We start from the raw sequence: 16,039 nt of genomic DNA, 5'->3' as shown, positions 1-16,039 counted from the left end.
TTCAGAATCACTGTAACACTAACTACTACAGGACATCCTCTGCAACGAGTTTTTGAAGGAATTTGGATCATATTAAATTTCTCTTTAGGATTAGTAAAGATTAGAAAGATTCTGAATTGAATCTTGAGATTTTGAGAACAATCTCAGAAATTTTCTAGAAAAAAAATTATTATTATTTTTTTTAAACTTGTAACTTTACTAGAAAAAAGTAACATTTTTTAGATTAATCTAAAAAATATTCCAGGAAAAAAACTGAATTTCTGAGTTTGAAAAGTCAACATTTTTCAGGAAAAAAAAAGGGATAAATCTTAAACATTTTCGAGAAAAACCTGGACACTTCTGAATTTGAAGAGTTGAAAATTTGCTAGAAATAAAAATTATTTTGTTCTTAAACTTAGAAATGTTCTGAAAGAAACTGATTAATTCAAAATTTATTTCAACAGTAAAAAAAACAACAACATAGATTTAACCTCAAATTTCAAATTTTCTCGTGCAAATTTAGTTGGGGGTTTTTTAACTCAGAAATTTCCAAGTGTTTTTCTAAAAAAAAATCTCAGATCAATTTTAAAATTTCAGATTTTTTGTCGGACATTTACTCATATTTTCTATAATGTCCCTGATAAAAAGCTCTTTATGTGTTGATTTCGGAAGTTTTCCTCCTTAAACATCAACTCGGCTCATCTGGTTCCGATTATCTTCCATTTTCCCCACAGCGGGAAATAAACTCAGTTTTCCACGCGTGGATGTGATGAACCAGAACATCCAGCAGTATGACCGGTGGTCATAATGTTTTGCCTGATCTGCGCAGGTTTAAGTTTCGTTTTCAGGGAAGCGAAAAAGAACGAAAGTCTCGCAGCTGATGTTGACGGACCGGACACTGAACCCAGCTGATCGACAGAACCCAGCTGATCGACAGAACCCGCTGATGGTTTTCTGGTTCGGATCCTCCAACGGAACCGAACCTAACGGATGTCCGTTCCGATGTCTGTGTGGATATCCGAGCATTTTTTGAGACTGAGCAGTTTTCTGGGTCGCAGGGAGTTCGGTAAGTTCTGCGACCCACATTGTCAGAAATGCGAAGGTTTATTACTGGACTTTAAAAAGTAAAAACAAGGAGGAAAATTTTATTTTAAAGCTTAATTTGATTAAATTTGGTTTGTTTTTTATTGTAAAACTCGTTTAATGTGACTTTAAATAACCCTAAATATGTTTTTACATATGAATTAATTCGCCGTTTAGATCTTTGAAAAAACATCAAATAATCTGAACTGTGTAAGATTTTTGACCTGCTCGAATTTGCAGAATTGTTTTTATTCAGGCATATTAGAGGGCAGCACAAACATCTATAACATGTCCAAGTAGATTTAAGTTCAGACTTTGACTAGGCCACTGGTTTTCTTCAGAGGTGAACTGCTGGTTCTGATTCAGTTTGGAGAATCTGGACTGGGATTTCAGTCATTTTTTTTCTTTTTTTTTTCAAATTTGAATGAAAAAACAAAACATAGGAGGAAAAACATATTTAAGTCGTTCTCTGTCTTATCTAAATGTTCTGTCTTTCACTGCATCCTTCCTCAATCCCTCCTTTCCTTCTTAGTGTCCTTCCTTTTGTTTACCTTCTTTCTTTCCTTCTTTCTTGTCTCTTTGATTTTTCCTTCCTCTTGTCATTCTTCCTTTCTGTCCTTTTTATTTCCTTTCTTTTTTCCTTCCTTCCATTATTTTTCCTTTTCTTCCTTTCATTATTTCCTTTCTTCTTTCTTCCTACTTCGTGACTTATTCTTTTCTTCCTTCTTTCTTTGCATCTTTCATTTCCTTCCATCCTCTCTTCTTTCCTTCATGTCTTTCTGATTTAATCAACACATTATTTTCTTAATTTTGGTCATTCAGAAAAACAAAATAAATCTTTAAAAACACCAGTTTGACTTTAAACTGTCAAAAAGTAAAAATTAAATCAATTAGAAAAACTGTAATATCGTAATTGACTAATTGTTTGTTTTTCTTCGTCAGAGATGAGAGGCCTCAGAAACCACTATCTGTCCTGCTGTGTCAACACTTTGCTGCAGACCCTCAACGCCACCTGGGAACTAGCAGACTTATTAGAAAAGTGAGTAAATTAACAGGAGAAATTAGCTAATTAGCTAATGTTAGCCTGGGCAACTGGCAGGGTAATTAAACGGAACATAAACATGTTTTTATGGTTTTATTTTAAGGTGGAAACCCGCCGGTGTGAGAGCGGAAGATAATGTTCCCTTCCAGCTAAAGCGAGTCCTGAAGATGATGCAGGAAGATCTTCCTCATCCCGCTCCTCATCAGGACTTCCTCCACTGCTTGGACCGAAACCGCATCCGGCGTAAGACACCCATCTTTGCACCGCAGAGGTCTCACTCTGATCACCTTTTAACTCTCCTGATTTTGCAGTGAGTACGCAGCACGACGCAGACGAAGTTTTCTTAACCATTCTGGATTTCATTCAGCGGCAAATGGATGACCGAACTCTGGTCGGGATTCATTCTCAGATTTATCATTTTATACTTCATCTAGACAGGATTTAACTTCTTTTCTTCTTCCAGGCTATTGAAATCCAGAGTTTGTATAAGATTTCAGTGGAAACACAGGTGCAATGTTTGGAGTGCAACAACGTTCAAACGCGGAACAGTCACCTGCTCAGCCTGCCGCTACACATAAAGGAAGACCGAAACTCTCTGGTATGTTTTCTGTTGTTGCTCTTAAAAGCTTGGCGATACTAAAAATAACATTTAATTCAACATATCCACATATAAAACGTTACACTCATTATAAACAACCTTAAGTTTAAGAAAGTTCTAAATTTCTCGAATAACTAGCTAGCTTCATTGCAAGTTAGCTAACCGCAGCAGCTAGCTTTATTGCTAAGCTAATGCTAACTCGTACATATAAGCTAAAGAGACAACGATAATACATATATATTTTTAAAGCATACTAGATAAAGCTCAGAATTTTTGAGATTGATGTTGCAAGCTTGGAAATTTATTTTAAAAGTCAAAAATTTGAAGTAAAAAAACAGCTATAAAAATCAAAAGATGGTTATTTGACTTTCAAAACAAAAATTTTAGAGCCTTTTCTCAAAGATTTCCCAGGTTAATATCAAACTTTTAAAAAGATTTGTAGCAAACTTTAAACTTTTGATACCCAGAAATATAGTTTTTTTTTCTAGAGAATTTGAGACTAATCTAAAAAATTTATATTTTTCTAGCAAATTTTTTTACTTTGGGCTCACAAACTTCCTAATTTTTATAGCAAATTTCTCAGTTCTCATAGACTACTGCATTCGTCTAATTTCATGACTTTATTATTTAAAATATTTTTTGCTAGAGTTGAATTCAGAATCCAAATAAATTGAAGAAAAAACACATTTGTCAAACAAGATGGCCATCCACGGTTTGCTGACGTCAAAACACAAGAAAAGCATTAGTGGAAAAAAATCCAAAATATCGACTAATCAATAAATCCATTTATCACCCAGATTATTGCCTGTCTTCATGTTATTCGGCTCCTGCTTTAACTCTTTTTCAGAAGGACTGCATGATCTCCTTCTTCGAGCAGCAGGAGCTGCGGGGAATTGACTGCTGCTTTTGTGCACAATGTGAAGCCAAGACCCCAACCAAACAGGTCAGGATGGGTTTCAGTTTTATCAGTTCACCAGAGAACTGATAAAAACAAACAAACGAAGAACTAATGAGTCAAAGAAGATAAAGCATGGAGAGAAAATACAAAAATTAGAAGTTAATGTTCTGATGATTTGAAGGACTACATGAAAAAACATATTAAAAATAACAATTATAAAAGCTAAGCTAACTACAGTGAACCCACTTACACATGGTTGAGCAAGTTTGCATGAAAGCATAAGTTCACTGTAGTTACTTAGCATAAAAGTTACTTTTCTGTTGGCTTTTATTCCAACAGGAAATTCGCAGACTTTCTGTGGGTTGCAATTTGAAAGTACTTGTGAAAAATTTGCTTATTCACGTAATTTTTTGATATTATACACCGAAAATAGTCCAAGGAAAATGCGACCCAGGAAACTGGAAAGTGCTACTTGAAATGCTATTGGCTGCCTTTTAGAAAGCAGCCAATCAGGGAGCGCGGTTAATTTTCCTTGCTGCTGATTGGCTGAACCCTTTGGGGCATAGATATTGGCAGATATTAGCTTCTGTTAGCCAGAGCTAACATGGTTGTCTGTGTGTTTTTGGTGTTTTAATTATTAAAACTAGCAGTTACCTTTGTTTTGATTTATAAAAACATGAATTGGTTATTTTTAGGTATTTTAGCTGTGTTAGTTTTAGTTTTAAGTAATTTCTTGATATTTTAGGTCTAACAGTAAACGGGCCTGTTTAGTTTTTAGGTAAAACTTGCTCTCTTGATGTCAAATTCTGTTTCAGGTAAACTAAAGCGGTGCCTCTAAATCTGCTTTTCAGGGTGTCAAGCTTTGCTCTCTGCCTCAAATCTTGTGCATACAATTGAAACGCTTCAGAAATATACGTGGATTCACCCGAAAACTCAACTGCAGTGTCACTTTCCCAGAAAAATTCAACTTCTCTGAGCTTCGGAGGGAAGCATTCTCTTCAGACTTCACCCAGGTACCTGACTTTTCTACTGAGTGTCTGGATTTTATATTTTTTATAATTAAAAAGTTTTTGTTTTCCTTGCAGAATGACTGCAGGTATACTTTATATGCTGTGGTCGTGCATTATGGCGATGCAATGTTTGGACATTACACTGCTTATGTCCGCCAGAGATTGAGCAACCGCTGGTTTTATGCAGATGACAGCCATGTTTCTCAGGTACGTTTAAATCTGTCTCATTTCAAAGAAAGTTATATGGCTTTTATAAAAACGGACATGAATACAATTATTTTTATGAATGAATCATATAAAACAAAAATGTTGGTTCAATTAACAAATTTTAAATTTTACCTTAAGCTAAAATTGTAGAGCATAAACAATTCATAACATTTAACATAATTATATAGGTTTATAATATTATCTTTGCATGCTGAAGTTGGAGATCTTTTAAAAATTATTTCAGATTTCTGTGCAAATCTGTGATTAAATCAATATCTTATTTTCTTGGTAATTTACAGTCATCTTGGGAAAATGTGCAGAAAACTGAGGGAAGTCCCTACAGGTAACTGTCTCATAAAGTTTTGTTATGTTCTCTACTTAAGAACACATTTTCTAAAATATTGGATATTCTCATTTCTGAATAAAGTTAATTCTTCATTAAAAGAAATCTAAACAATTGGATGCTAGCCTGTATAGTTAGCTGTAATGTTAGCTTAAACAGAATCATGAAATGGAGATGTGGATTCAGGTCATATTTTACAGTAAAATAGCTTTTTATGTAGCTCTTTAATGGTAGCTACATAAAAAAATCAAAATGTTTGTAAATTATAATTCTTTTTGATATTATTCTTCAAAAGCAATTAAAACGATTTTCTTCCCAGCATCTTGGAGTAGCTAGTTGTGCAGTGCTACTGCTAGCTTGTACAGTTGGCAAGGAGTTTGGTTTAAACGGAATCAATAAATTGACGTGTAGTTTCAGTGTTTACTTTTAATCTTTTTTATTGCAGTTATCTGCCTTAGTTGTAGCCATATCACAAAACTTATTCATAAAACAACCTTATTACTTTTGATGCTAGGAATTTCTAAAGTACTTTTTTAACTTCCAAAAGCAGCTAGCTTTGTTACAAGGCTAATGCTAACTTGTCTAATAAAAACGATTTAAGGAATCTAGTTAAAGCTGTTTGTATGAATAATGGCATTACTGTTGATGCTACGTCTTATTTAAGTTTTAAAATGGCAGTTTTCTAACTTTATGCTACAGCTAGCTCTACTGCAGTGCTAACACCAGCTAGCACATGTTCTTAAACACAAACAACACTTTGATTCATTTTCAGACATTTTTATTTCTGTCATCTAAAACAGTTGAAGGTCTCGCATGTTTTGTTGTCTAAGCTATTGTTTATGGAAAAAGCTAGTTAGCTTAGCTTTTATGCTAAGAATCTGTTTTGTATTCCTTCAGGTTCCTAAATCAGAAAACTTGAGGGTTCTTCTTGCTATATTGGAATATTTTATCACTTAAGAACTTTGTTCAATGTTTATTCAATAGAGATGTTTGCCAGATTTTCTTATTATAATTTTTGAGTGCTAAAAAAAGAAATCCAGTTTTGCTGTTCCTCTGAAATCAGTTTGTTTGTGTATTTTTAGAGGGACTGCTTATATGCTAATGTACAGAAAAGATCCAAAAGAAGACGACCAACTACCGGATCTGTCCGGCTGAAGCAGTAGAAGAAAAGCTGATGATGCAACATAGGAAATGATAAATTATTTACAAAGGATTTGTGGTGTTTTTATGATCTTTGGTGACAGATTATATTTGTTAAATATTGTTAACCATTTAAGGAAGCTTGTCAGGATTGTAAACACACCAGCATTTTATGACAGAGGCCAGAAGATGGCGCTCCAGCATCAAAATATTAAAGTATGTGCCATCCGCAGTACAGGGAACTTGAGCAATAAGACTCATTTGGTGTTTGAAGGGTTAATGTGTGTTTTGTTCTTTTATTTTCTGATTAAATAAATTTTATTTAAATTTCTTTTGATCACACACAATATTGCGAAAATGATTGATAATTAAACTTTTTAAAGGTTAACATAAGTTATTGAAAAAGCATAAAAACTGGTGTTTTTTCACCTTTTATTAACTTATACCTGACTTGATTGGGTAAAAAGAAATATTAGTCTGTCCCATATTTTAGTGTTGGAAATCTCTGCTGCTTGAAAATGACAAAGACTCTAACATGCAGTAGATTTTTTTTCTCACTTTCTTGGTTCCATGTTGGGTTCACTGCTTTATGTTTCTACATGGTTTTTCTTGGGTTTATTTTATCACTCTGTGATTAATATTCAGATCACCTTACAGAATTAATGTTGCAATAAAAATCCATGTTGAAATGAACAAAAAACCTGCCTAAAGTTGAACATTGTGCCTTTAGAAGATGCTTCTCTGATTTAGGATTTGGATGATTTTTTAAAAAATTTAATATAAAATATTAGGCAATTATGGTTATTCAAACTCTATTTATGGATTAGGTCAATGATGTTGTGATAAATGTTTAAGGGAAGTTATTGTTGCTGAAAAGTTAAGGAACATTATTGTTGTCAATAACTTTTTTTATGGCTAAGTTAATTCTTATGGAGCTAAATTGGGGCCATCAAATTGATCAAAACTTGTTTTTAAAACAAAAAATATTTTGAAACTGAAAAATTTATTTAAGTTAATCCGTATGTATTTCAAACAAAAAAAAAATTAAAGTTCAAAACTTTTCAGATTCAATGTTTTAAAATAATGTTTTCATTTTCGAATCTTTTCATTTACTTTTCTTTTCAGTTTCAAAGAAAATTATTTTGAGTAAACATTATGGCCCCAATTTAGCTTCATAAATTGTCTGAAAAGAAAACTCTTCTGTTTTATAAAGATTATTTCGGTTTGTCTTTATTCTGAATTTAAATATTTGAAGTTTTTGTTAGTAACTTGATTGCTGTAAAATGTCATATTGTGTTTCATAAAACCCAGCAGTTTGCTTTTGTCCTCGGTTGTAGTTTTTGCCTGTTGAGCCGTCAGGCTGTTGGCTGGACGCCTGTTTGCAGCAGCAGCTCCTCCTTCTGTCCTCCATTTGACCCCGACTCCGATAACAAGCCAGACAAAAACACAGACTCCTCCTCCTCCTCCTCACTGCCAAACTCTGGACCCTCACACACGTGAAGCTGACAAAACTCAAACCAACAAGGCTGCCAAAACAAAGTCCCACCATTTATGAGGTTAGTTTGACTTTTTTTCTTTAAAAGATAATCCCATTATTCAGTTTTGACACCTAAAAGGCTTTCAAATGTTTTACCCTGAAACTATAAAGTGAAACTATTTACGCATACTAGTGTAAAATTCCCATTAAAAAAACTAATTTGATTGCATTAGCTATTTTTCTTCAACTAATTCAGTTTAGTGGTTAAAAATGCAGCTTTCATTGGATTTAATATAAGTGGCAGCCATGTTGGATATTAAAATCAGTGTTGCTTGATCGAAACCAAATCTCAACTAGTCAGAACTGGTTTAAATTCCAGTTTAATTGTATTTTAAGAACTGAAATACCAGTTCATGAAACTTGCTTTAAACTGTGCTTTCCAACAGTTTAAAATAGTTTTAAAATTTATTTTCTCCAGAACAACCCAGTCCTGTGTAAAAATTTAACTCCTTTCTTAAATTGAAAAATAACTGCTTTTATTTTATCAAATGAAATCATCATCTTAAAGCTGCATTTTCTTATTTTTAGAAGTTTGAGAATCTCAAACATGGCAAAAAAAACAAAACATAAACGGAAGAAATTTAAGTGTCAACTATACTTTTTAAGTAGTTTAAAAATGCAGCTTTCTTTGGAAAAATAATTTTTAAAGAAACCCCCTCCACAAATGTATATTTAAAAAAAGCCAAACAGTAAGAAATTTATATATTACAATGCGCCTCGTAGTGCTTTTATTTTGACGCCCCAGGCCGGAAAAGCGCGTCTTTCCGGTAGCTTGATTTCCTGCTTCGTCTACATAACCATGTAGCGTCTCTAGGTTGGAACAGCAGGCAGAAAAAAGACCGACTTCACGCCAAGGAATGTAAGTTTTTAGATTTTACTTTACAAAACTCAGACAAAAATTTAAACTTTTTACTTTGTGGGGAATTTTTAAAAACACGCAGCGCTCATCAAGTCTCCCACCTGTTTAAACTGTTGCGTTCAAAGTTTCCGGGAGTTTTTATCTTTGTAAGGTGGGTCATAAAATAAGTGAGTTAAATAATAGATTATTTTATTTCTAAGTGTAATATTTAAATTTACAGTTGTTGAGCCAAACAGCTGAAAACTAATCTTTAGATTTAAATGATTTGTGTTAATCTGGATTTAATTTCCAAAAGTGAATAACAAAAGTAAATCTCAACTCCATTTTCTTGTTTTCATAAATGCATATTAGATTTAAAAATTCCATTAGTTTTAGTATTTTAATTAATTTTAGATTAATATATTTTCCTCAGATTTTTGTATAGATTTGGTAAAATAATAATTTAGTCTACAATGTTAACTCCAACACAGTATAAATCTTGTGCATCTTAAGTGAAACAAGTTTTTAAACTGGACCAGATTTGGGTCCAGATGAGGAGCATAAAAGGACAGAAAACATTTTTTAAAAATACATTAAGTTTTTTTCAGCCTTTTGTACTTTTTTCCTACAGAACTATTAAATTAAAATTAATCTTATGTAATTTGACTTCTCAGAGTATCAGTTACTATTTTAATCTAAATTTTAATCTATTTTAATCTAAATTTTAAAAATAGCTTTTTAAAAAAGTTTTACCCAGTTAAAAAAAGTTGCATAGAATTACTTATTATTTTTTATAGGGACTTTGAGTGTAGGATTTTATTTTACCAGGAAGTCACTTGCAAGCCACTACATTAGAGAAGAATAACTTAAAGGTATTTATAATTAAAACATCAAGTACAAAATAAAAACCATAACTGTAAGATTTTTTTAAGATAAGGGTTTATAATAATAATCCTAATTTTTAGATGGTTCACCCTGGACCTGTCCTGTTTGCTTTTTGTTTAATCTCCATTTTTAGCTGATAAAATATTAGCATTTAGCTTGTAAAGTTGGTTAAAAATGTTTGAGTTTAATTCAGACCAATCAGCTCCAGTTTTCTTCTGCCTCTGGTTCTTGTTGTGTAACTGACCTGCAGCCTGATTCCTCCTCCCCATGTGTAAGGTCAAAGGTCACTTCAGCAAGCATGGCACAAGATTTCTTTTCCCCCAGTTATTACAGTAGAGTTTAACTTATTTTCACAGCTTTTTTCTAGATATAAACGTTTCGGTTGATATTGTTTTTACGACTCGTCATTTTTTATTTTTAAGCAGTCCTGAGGCAAAACCTTAAACTGCTGCTGGGCATTACTCAACAGGTTGTTGCTAGGTAACCAAAGAATGAATGAGTTGCTAGGTAACCAGAGTGAGTGAGTCAGTTCATTCCACCAACTTAGCTTAGCTAGCCAGGAGAGGTTGAGCAGTTAAATGCTTTCCTCTGTCCACATCTCCCAGAATGCTGTTTTTTTTCATCAGAGTTCTGTATATTTTCTATGAACTGCACATTCAGTCAGATGTTTTATGTATTGATATTTATCACGCAATTTTTCATAGGGGAAAAATTAAAGCTAGTGTACTGAGCAGCGTTAGGAGCGTCCCTGTTAAACATGGAACAACTGATTTATTTACCAGTTTGTGTTTTCCTCCCATTCTTCTTCAGGCTGCAGAGACGATCTTTGCTAGCAGCGCTGCTGGCCGTGGCGGTCGGCATTTACCTCCTGCCGTCTCCCATAGATCCCAAACCGTACATGTAAGGTTCAACGTTATAATTTAGTGTTGAATTTATTTGATTAACGTTGCTAACTGTGTGTGTTCAGTCTGAAAGGGCCTCCTCCGGCCCTCGAAGGGCCACTTGCTGTTAACACCCGCCTGCAGAGGGGCCGCAGGCTGTTCACTGGAAAACTACACGGACCAGAATCCTTTGCTGCTGATGCTCATGGTGACTCTTTTCCTTCATTAAAGCTACATTCTTCACATATAAGACACATTGACTCCCTGTTTTTAACTATTTTCTTTATTATAAGCAATTAGGATTATTAATTTGATTGCAGTAATTTGTTTTCACCACTAGATGTCACTACTTCCCGATCACTTTACCTTTAAACTGATTTTAGGAGCAACGCTGAGTTTTTGTTTTGATAAACTGAAGTGAAAGTTGTAAAAGTTTTAATTTCTTGTCCGTTTTTTATTTCAGGTAACATTTATACGGGGACGGTGGACGGGAAGCTGTGGAGAATCGGCCCAGATGACAGCCTTGTTCTCATCACACACATGGGACAGGATCTGCCCGAATGCGGTTCGGATACTTTGTTTAAGAAATCATTTAATCTCCATGGCAACTATTCGGCTGTGTAAAATGCCTGACTGGACATAGCCCCGCCTTCAAGACACAGCTCCTCCCCCACTCAGCTCCTTCAGACTGAGCTCATCATAGGAGCTACTTAGTGCAACGCTGGTAAAAATGTTGTTAAAGGGTTAATAGAGGAGCCATGTTGTGATGACTTCCTGAAGGCGGAGTTTGAGAAAGAGCTTCTTAAAGAGACAGAGGCCCAATTTTAAGGCGTTAAATTACAAAGTCGAATTTCTTTTAAGTCATATGTGATGAAGTGTTTTTTTGGAACCAAAGTTACCATAGTTACTTGATTGTTTTCTAAAATGACACAATGTGCCTGGAAAACAAAAATACTTTCAAGGAGTTTTATTCTAATTAGTCCATTTAATGTTTTCCATCAGCTTCTGTGATTCATGTCCATGTATTAGAGGTAAAAGCTGAAGGGCGTTAGTCGCCTCGTAGTGCCGCTGCTGGTACCAAGAAAGTAACCTGTAAGCAAAACATAATCTCTATCATCTTATTATCCTGCCTTTCTTAAACATGTTTACATCCTGTTGCTATAGTAGTTCAGTAAGGTGGTTTAAACTACCAGGATGTCTGTTGGATGTTTCCAGGCAGCAGCTCTGACTACGAGCCGGTCTGCGGCCGTCCTCACGGCGTTCGCCTGGACCGCCACGGTCAGCTGGTCGTTGCCGACTCTTACTTCGGTCTTTACAGCGTCGACCCTGAAACTGGAGGCAAGACTCTGCTGGTGGCCAGCTCAGACGGTACGGTCCAACACCTTCAGCTGGTTTTTACAAACGCAGACGAATGAGGAGAACGTTGCTCTGTCACCAGGTGCTGATGGCGTTCCCTTCGCCTTCCTGAACGGCCTGGAGGTCTCCTCCCAAACGGGGATCATTTATTTCACCGACTCGTCCAGACGCTGGGGCCGCAGACACGTCAGACTGGAGGCAAGTGGGTTTTCAGGAAACCTTGTTTTAGTGTTTTCACTGTTTTAAACTTAAGTTCCTGAATTTACAAGGGGGATATTTATGCATAAATAACTGATTGTTGAGAATTGATGAAGCGGCGTTTCACAAACATAAACCACTCTCAGGCTTTAGCTGGAAACATCCATTAATTATAAGTTAGGAAGAGAGCCACCAATCCACAAATTGTACTCAAGTAAGAGTAAAAACTTATTTGGTAAAAATGCTACTCATGTCATTGAACAAATGATCAATCCAGAATTTTACTCGAGAGTAAGAGTAGAAATACTTCACAGTAAAATTACTCCTAAAAGTACATTGTTTCCAAAATGTAACTCAAGTAAATGTAAGTATTTACTGTCCATCTCTGGTTAGGAACGTTTGGAAAAAGTGTTGAATCATCTGTAAATTTGAGTCTAGAAAATACGGATTGTTTTATATGTTCAGGACCAAAAAAATCATGGAGAACCTAAATCAGCTTCACTGACCAAGATTGTTTTCACAGAGTTTGAGTTTGCAGTGTTTCTCCCAGAGTATCATCAGCCTGACGGGCCACCAGGCTTAAATTGCTTCCACCAGGCTAAAAACATTGCTTCTTTAAATCGTTTTCATTTTTTGTTTAAATATACCAGTGATGGATTAAGCTAGCTTTATACTCTCAACCAATTGTTTGGTTGTAGATTTACTATATTGTTGCTTTTTTCAGGTTTAGTTGATGGTTGGCAGATGAGATGAAGCTGCTGTTTTCTTTGATGCTTTAGGTGATCGAGTTGAACAGCCTCGGCCGCCTTCTCTCCTACAACCCTGTGAATAAAAAGGTCACGGTGCTGCTGGACTCGCTCTACATGCCCAATGGAATCGCGTTGTCGCCTGACGAGAACTTCCTGCTGCTGGCTGAGACCAGCATCGGACGCATACTGAGGTACAGTCGAGTATTTACACCTGTTGTCATGAGGTGTTTCATATGGAAAACCAGTGGTAGGCACTGCTAACTAAAGATAGTCGCACTAACCCTTAAAGCTAGTTCCGCCAAAGCTAAAGCTAGTTCCGCTAATGTGCTGCTAAAACAACATAGTATTTAGCAAAAGCTAATGCTAACATGCAAAATTAAACTATGTTGATCTTATATCAAAAACTTGTAATTTTTGCTATTACACACCTAGATTTTTGGTTGTGATTCTGACTGAAGTTTTATCGTTGTTTTGTTTTGCTAACTCTGCCGTTGACACAGATGTTGAATTTTACAAAACAGTCAAGTAAACTTTAGAATTTATCTGGAGAAAATAATTTGGAGGACGACCAGTTCACTAAATGTTTTCAAGGTTAGCAAAAATGCTATTGGCGGCTTAGCGGAAGTGTGCCCCCCACTGGTGAAAGTGATATGTGGCTCTAAATATTATTCTTAGTAATAAAATTCCTTCTCAGGTATTGGCTGAAAGGCCCGAAGGCAGGAAGTAAGGAGATCATTCTGGACAACATGATCGGTTACCCTGACAACATCCGCCTTAGCGACCACGGAACTTTCCTGGTTGGCATGACGACGACACGCTTCCAGAAGTTTCTGCCACCCTTCCTGGACATGATCGCTCCGTACCCGGCGGTGAAACGCCTCCTGGCCAAGGTTGGAGGTTTTCTGTTAAAATTAGATTTTATTCTTTAGTAAGTAACGGCATGCTATTTTATTCTTGATATTTTGAACAATTTAAACTGGAAATAACCACAGATTAAAACTGTAGTTTGTACATTAAGTATAATCTATACAGTTGGGAGCAATCTGGAGTTAAATTTCAGTATTTTCCAGGTTTGGAGAACTTATTTGTGTCTGCATAGTGATATTTTAAAGTCTGTTAAACATGTTGGCGGTTTCCTGGTTTGTGTCGGTGCAGCTGGTTCCTCTGAGCTGCTACAGCCTCCTGCTGCCGCGCTACGCTCTGGTCCTGGAGCTGGGATCGGACGGGTAAATCGTAGGGTCGCTCCATGACCCTGAGGGACGCCTAACGTGGGCCATCAGCGACGTCTTCCAGCACAGAGGCAGAACCTACCTGGGCAGCACAGACTTACCGTTCCTGCCCGTCCTGGACGACTGGGCCAGCTGAGGAGTGAGCGCACAAACTGTTTACATTGAAAGTGTTTTTATTAGAGGTTTAACACCGGGGGAGACGGATGGATAATGTTTTCATTTGGTAGAGGCATAAAATGCCCCATAAAGGCTTGTCCCTTTTAATTACTGCTAAATCATGTTTTAAGAAACTCTTTAGAGCTATAAAACTGAGTTGAACTAAAAATCCCCAAATTGACAATCTGTGGTTGAAAGTTAGACCTAAACTTTTAATGTGAAGCACTGAAATGAATGTTAAATTTAGTGAAATGTCTTCGTTTACTGGAATTGGTTGAATTTTTAAGTATCATAGTTGCAAAAAAAGAAAAAAACAGGGTGGAGGATTTAAGATGGCCGCTGCAGAACCAGATCATTCTTTTTCCTTTGTTTTCTAATTTCTTTACTAATTGTATAATTTTTTCCTCTTTCATCCTTCCTAAACAACTAATTATCCCTAAAAGTCAGGAAATCAACCATTTTAATCCAATCAGGGTTGTGGCAGGATGTTGACTTTAGACTTTTAATCAAATAATAATGGAGATGAATCTATAAATTTAGCCTGCAGCATTTAATTTAATCACTAAAAGTTTAATGTAAACTCAACTTTATGATATTTAGAATAGAAGAAAGAAATGAAAGCAAAAACGTAACAGTTACTCTTTATTTGGACAAAAACACGACAAAAATACATGAAAATCTGGCATATTTAAAAGTGCATGTTTATTTTTAAACTAAGTGATCCGTTTGAAGGAAAAAAAAAACATTTTCTATGTTAACTGTAGTAAAGATCATCAGTAGCAGCTGGAGAATCTGGATATGATTTGCAGGTTTTATCTTTGTCCCTGTTTAATAAGACAGAAAACAATTTATGCTTAACATAGAATATTTCAAAAATGCTAATAAATAAATAAAAATCCCTTACATCATTTCCCTGATCCAACTTTGAATTAAAATCATAAATAGGACAACATTTGGCACTTCTTCAAGTTATTGTCTCATCTGTTTTACATGTTTAAAAAATGTGAAATTCTTGATTAAACACTGAAATGCAGCCAAACTATTTAACTTCCTGCTTCCTGTGGGCAGATAGGGGAGAAACAAACGTGCAAATCTGTGCTGACGGAGACGTTTTCAGTCTTTTACAAGCATCGACTGAGAAACATGGAGTTTAACGGCTGATTTGGCTTCATCCGTCTCCATCCAGAGAAGATGGCGGCTCCAAAGCAGGGCAGTGGCAGCAGGAAAAGGCCTTCCTCCTCTTACTGTCTGAGTCTGCTCAGCCTCCAGCTGCGGCTTGAAAACAGCTGCTGAGGGTTGAACTTAAACCTGACAGGAGAAAAATTACATTTTTAATGTTGAATCTGCAGGTTGTTTTTTTTAATACTGACTAGAATCGGCTGTAAAAACCAGCCATATGCAAATAATGTGTAAGTTGACCTCATTTTTTACATACTATAATGTTGTTAAAAATACTTATAAAGTACTAAGTTCTTTAACATTTCTTATGTTGGTTCCAGATTGTGGCGTAAGTTGTGAACATTGTGTGTGCTAATGTATTGCTAAAATGTGAAGCAGCCGTCTTGTGTTGATATTTTCTTATTGATAAATAAATAATGTGAAAGTTGAGTTTCTTTCTCTCTGTTCCTCTGTTGAAGGCTGAGCCATTTGGGCCATTTGGGTTGAGAAGGAGCAGAGGTAACAGGTGGATGCAGCAGAGAAACAGAAGGAGCGCCATTTTTGAAAACCGATTTTCTGACGCCTGAAAGACAAACTGACTTTTGTTGCTGTTAAACCACTAAAGGTTTCAGACACATAAGTACAGATTTCAATCTAATTTTTAATATCTTAATATTCCATCTGTATAATTGTACAATAAGTGTAATTATTGCACATTATATACGTTATACGTCACACACATTATATAGCCC

General features: G+C 35.5%; 3 protein-coding genes across 3 annotated transcripts in view; 2 read left to right on the top strand and 1 right to left on the bottom strand.

Annotated features, from left to right (window-relative positions):
• Positions 1-546: 546 nt before the first annotated feature.
• Positions 547-7,000, top strand: usp18 (ubiquitin specific peptidase 18). Its single transcript, XM_007555215.2, has 10 exons — positions 547-1,045; positions 2,005-2,101; positions 2,208-2,347; positions 2,416-2,495; positions 2,568-2,702; positions 3,550-3,645; positions 4,452-4,613; positions 4,686-4,817; positions 5,117-5,160; positions 6,243-7,000. The coding sequence occupies exons 1-10, from the start codon at positions 970-972 to the stop codon at positions 6,313-6,315; spliced, it is 1,035 nt and encodes a 344-aa protein (XP_007555277.1). The 5' UTR covers positions 547-969; the 3' UTR covers positions 6,316-7,000.
• Positions 7,001-7,394: 394 nt separating this feature from the next.
• LOC103140201 (adipocyte plasma membrane-associated protein) lies at positions 7,395-15,737 on the top strand. Its single transcript, XM_007555210.2, has 9 exons — positions 7,395-7,856; positions 10,371-10,460; positions 10,528-10,649; positions 10,905-11,006; positions 11,657-11,809; positions 11,880-11,995; positions 12,775-12,935; positions 13,439-13,634; positions 13,900-15,737. Exons 1-9 carry the CDS (start codon positions 7,852-7,854, stop codon positions 13,972-13,974), a joined length of 1,020 nt encoding a protein of 339 aa, XP_007555272.2. The 5' UTR covers positions 7,395-7,851; the 3' UTR covers positions 13,975-15,737.
• The window catches only part of gnsa (glucosamine (N-acetyl)-6-sulfatase a), a 22,465-nt gene continuing 21,238 nt past the window's right edge, over positions 14,813-16,039 (bottom strand). The window contains exon 14 of the mRNA XM_007555214.2: positions 14,813-15,437. Coding sequence (XP_007555276.1) covers positions 15,371-15,437 — 67 coding nt within the window. The 3' untranslated portion in view covers positions 14,813-15,370. The remainder of the gene's footprint in view (positions 15,438-16,039) is intronic.

This window comes from Poecilia formosa, unplaced genomic scaffold (genome assembly GCF_000485575.1).
Source record: "Poecilia formosa unplaced genomic scaffold, Poecilia_formosa-5.1.2 Scaffold69, whole genome shotgun sequence".
In the NCBI taxonomy this organism is placed as follows: Eukaryota; Metazoa; Chordata; class Actinopteri; order Cyprinodontiformes; family Poeciliidae; genus Poecilia; species Poecilia formosa.
This window is presented reverse-complemented; position numbering and strand designations above follow the sequence as displayed.

Coding starts and splice junctions, on each gene's coding strand:
- usp18 (XM_007555215.2), top strand. CDS start 970: ATGTCCGTTCCGATGTCTGTGTGGATATCCGAGCATTTTTTGAGACTG. Junction 1,046..2,004: donor TCTGGGTCGCAGGGAGTTCG/GTAAGTTCTGCG, acceptor TTTCTTCGTCAG/AGATGAGAGGCCTCAGAAAC. Junction 2,348..2,415: donor GGACCGAAACCGCATCCGGC/GTAAGACACCCA, acceptor CTGATTTTGCAG/TGAGTACGCAGCACGACGCA.
- LOC103140201 (XM_007555210.2), top strand. Junction 11,007..11,656: donor ACAGGATCTGCCCGAATGCG/GTTCGGATACTT, acceptor GGATGTTTCCAG/GCAGCAGCTCTGACTACGAG. Junction 11,810..11,879: donor GCTGGTGGCCAGCTCAGACG/GTACGGTCCAAC, acceptor CTCTGTCACCAG/GTGCTGATGGCGTTCCCTTC.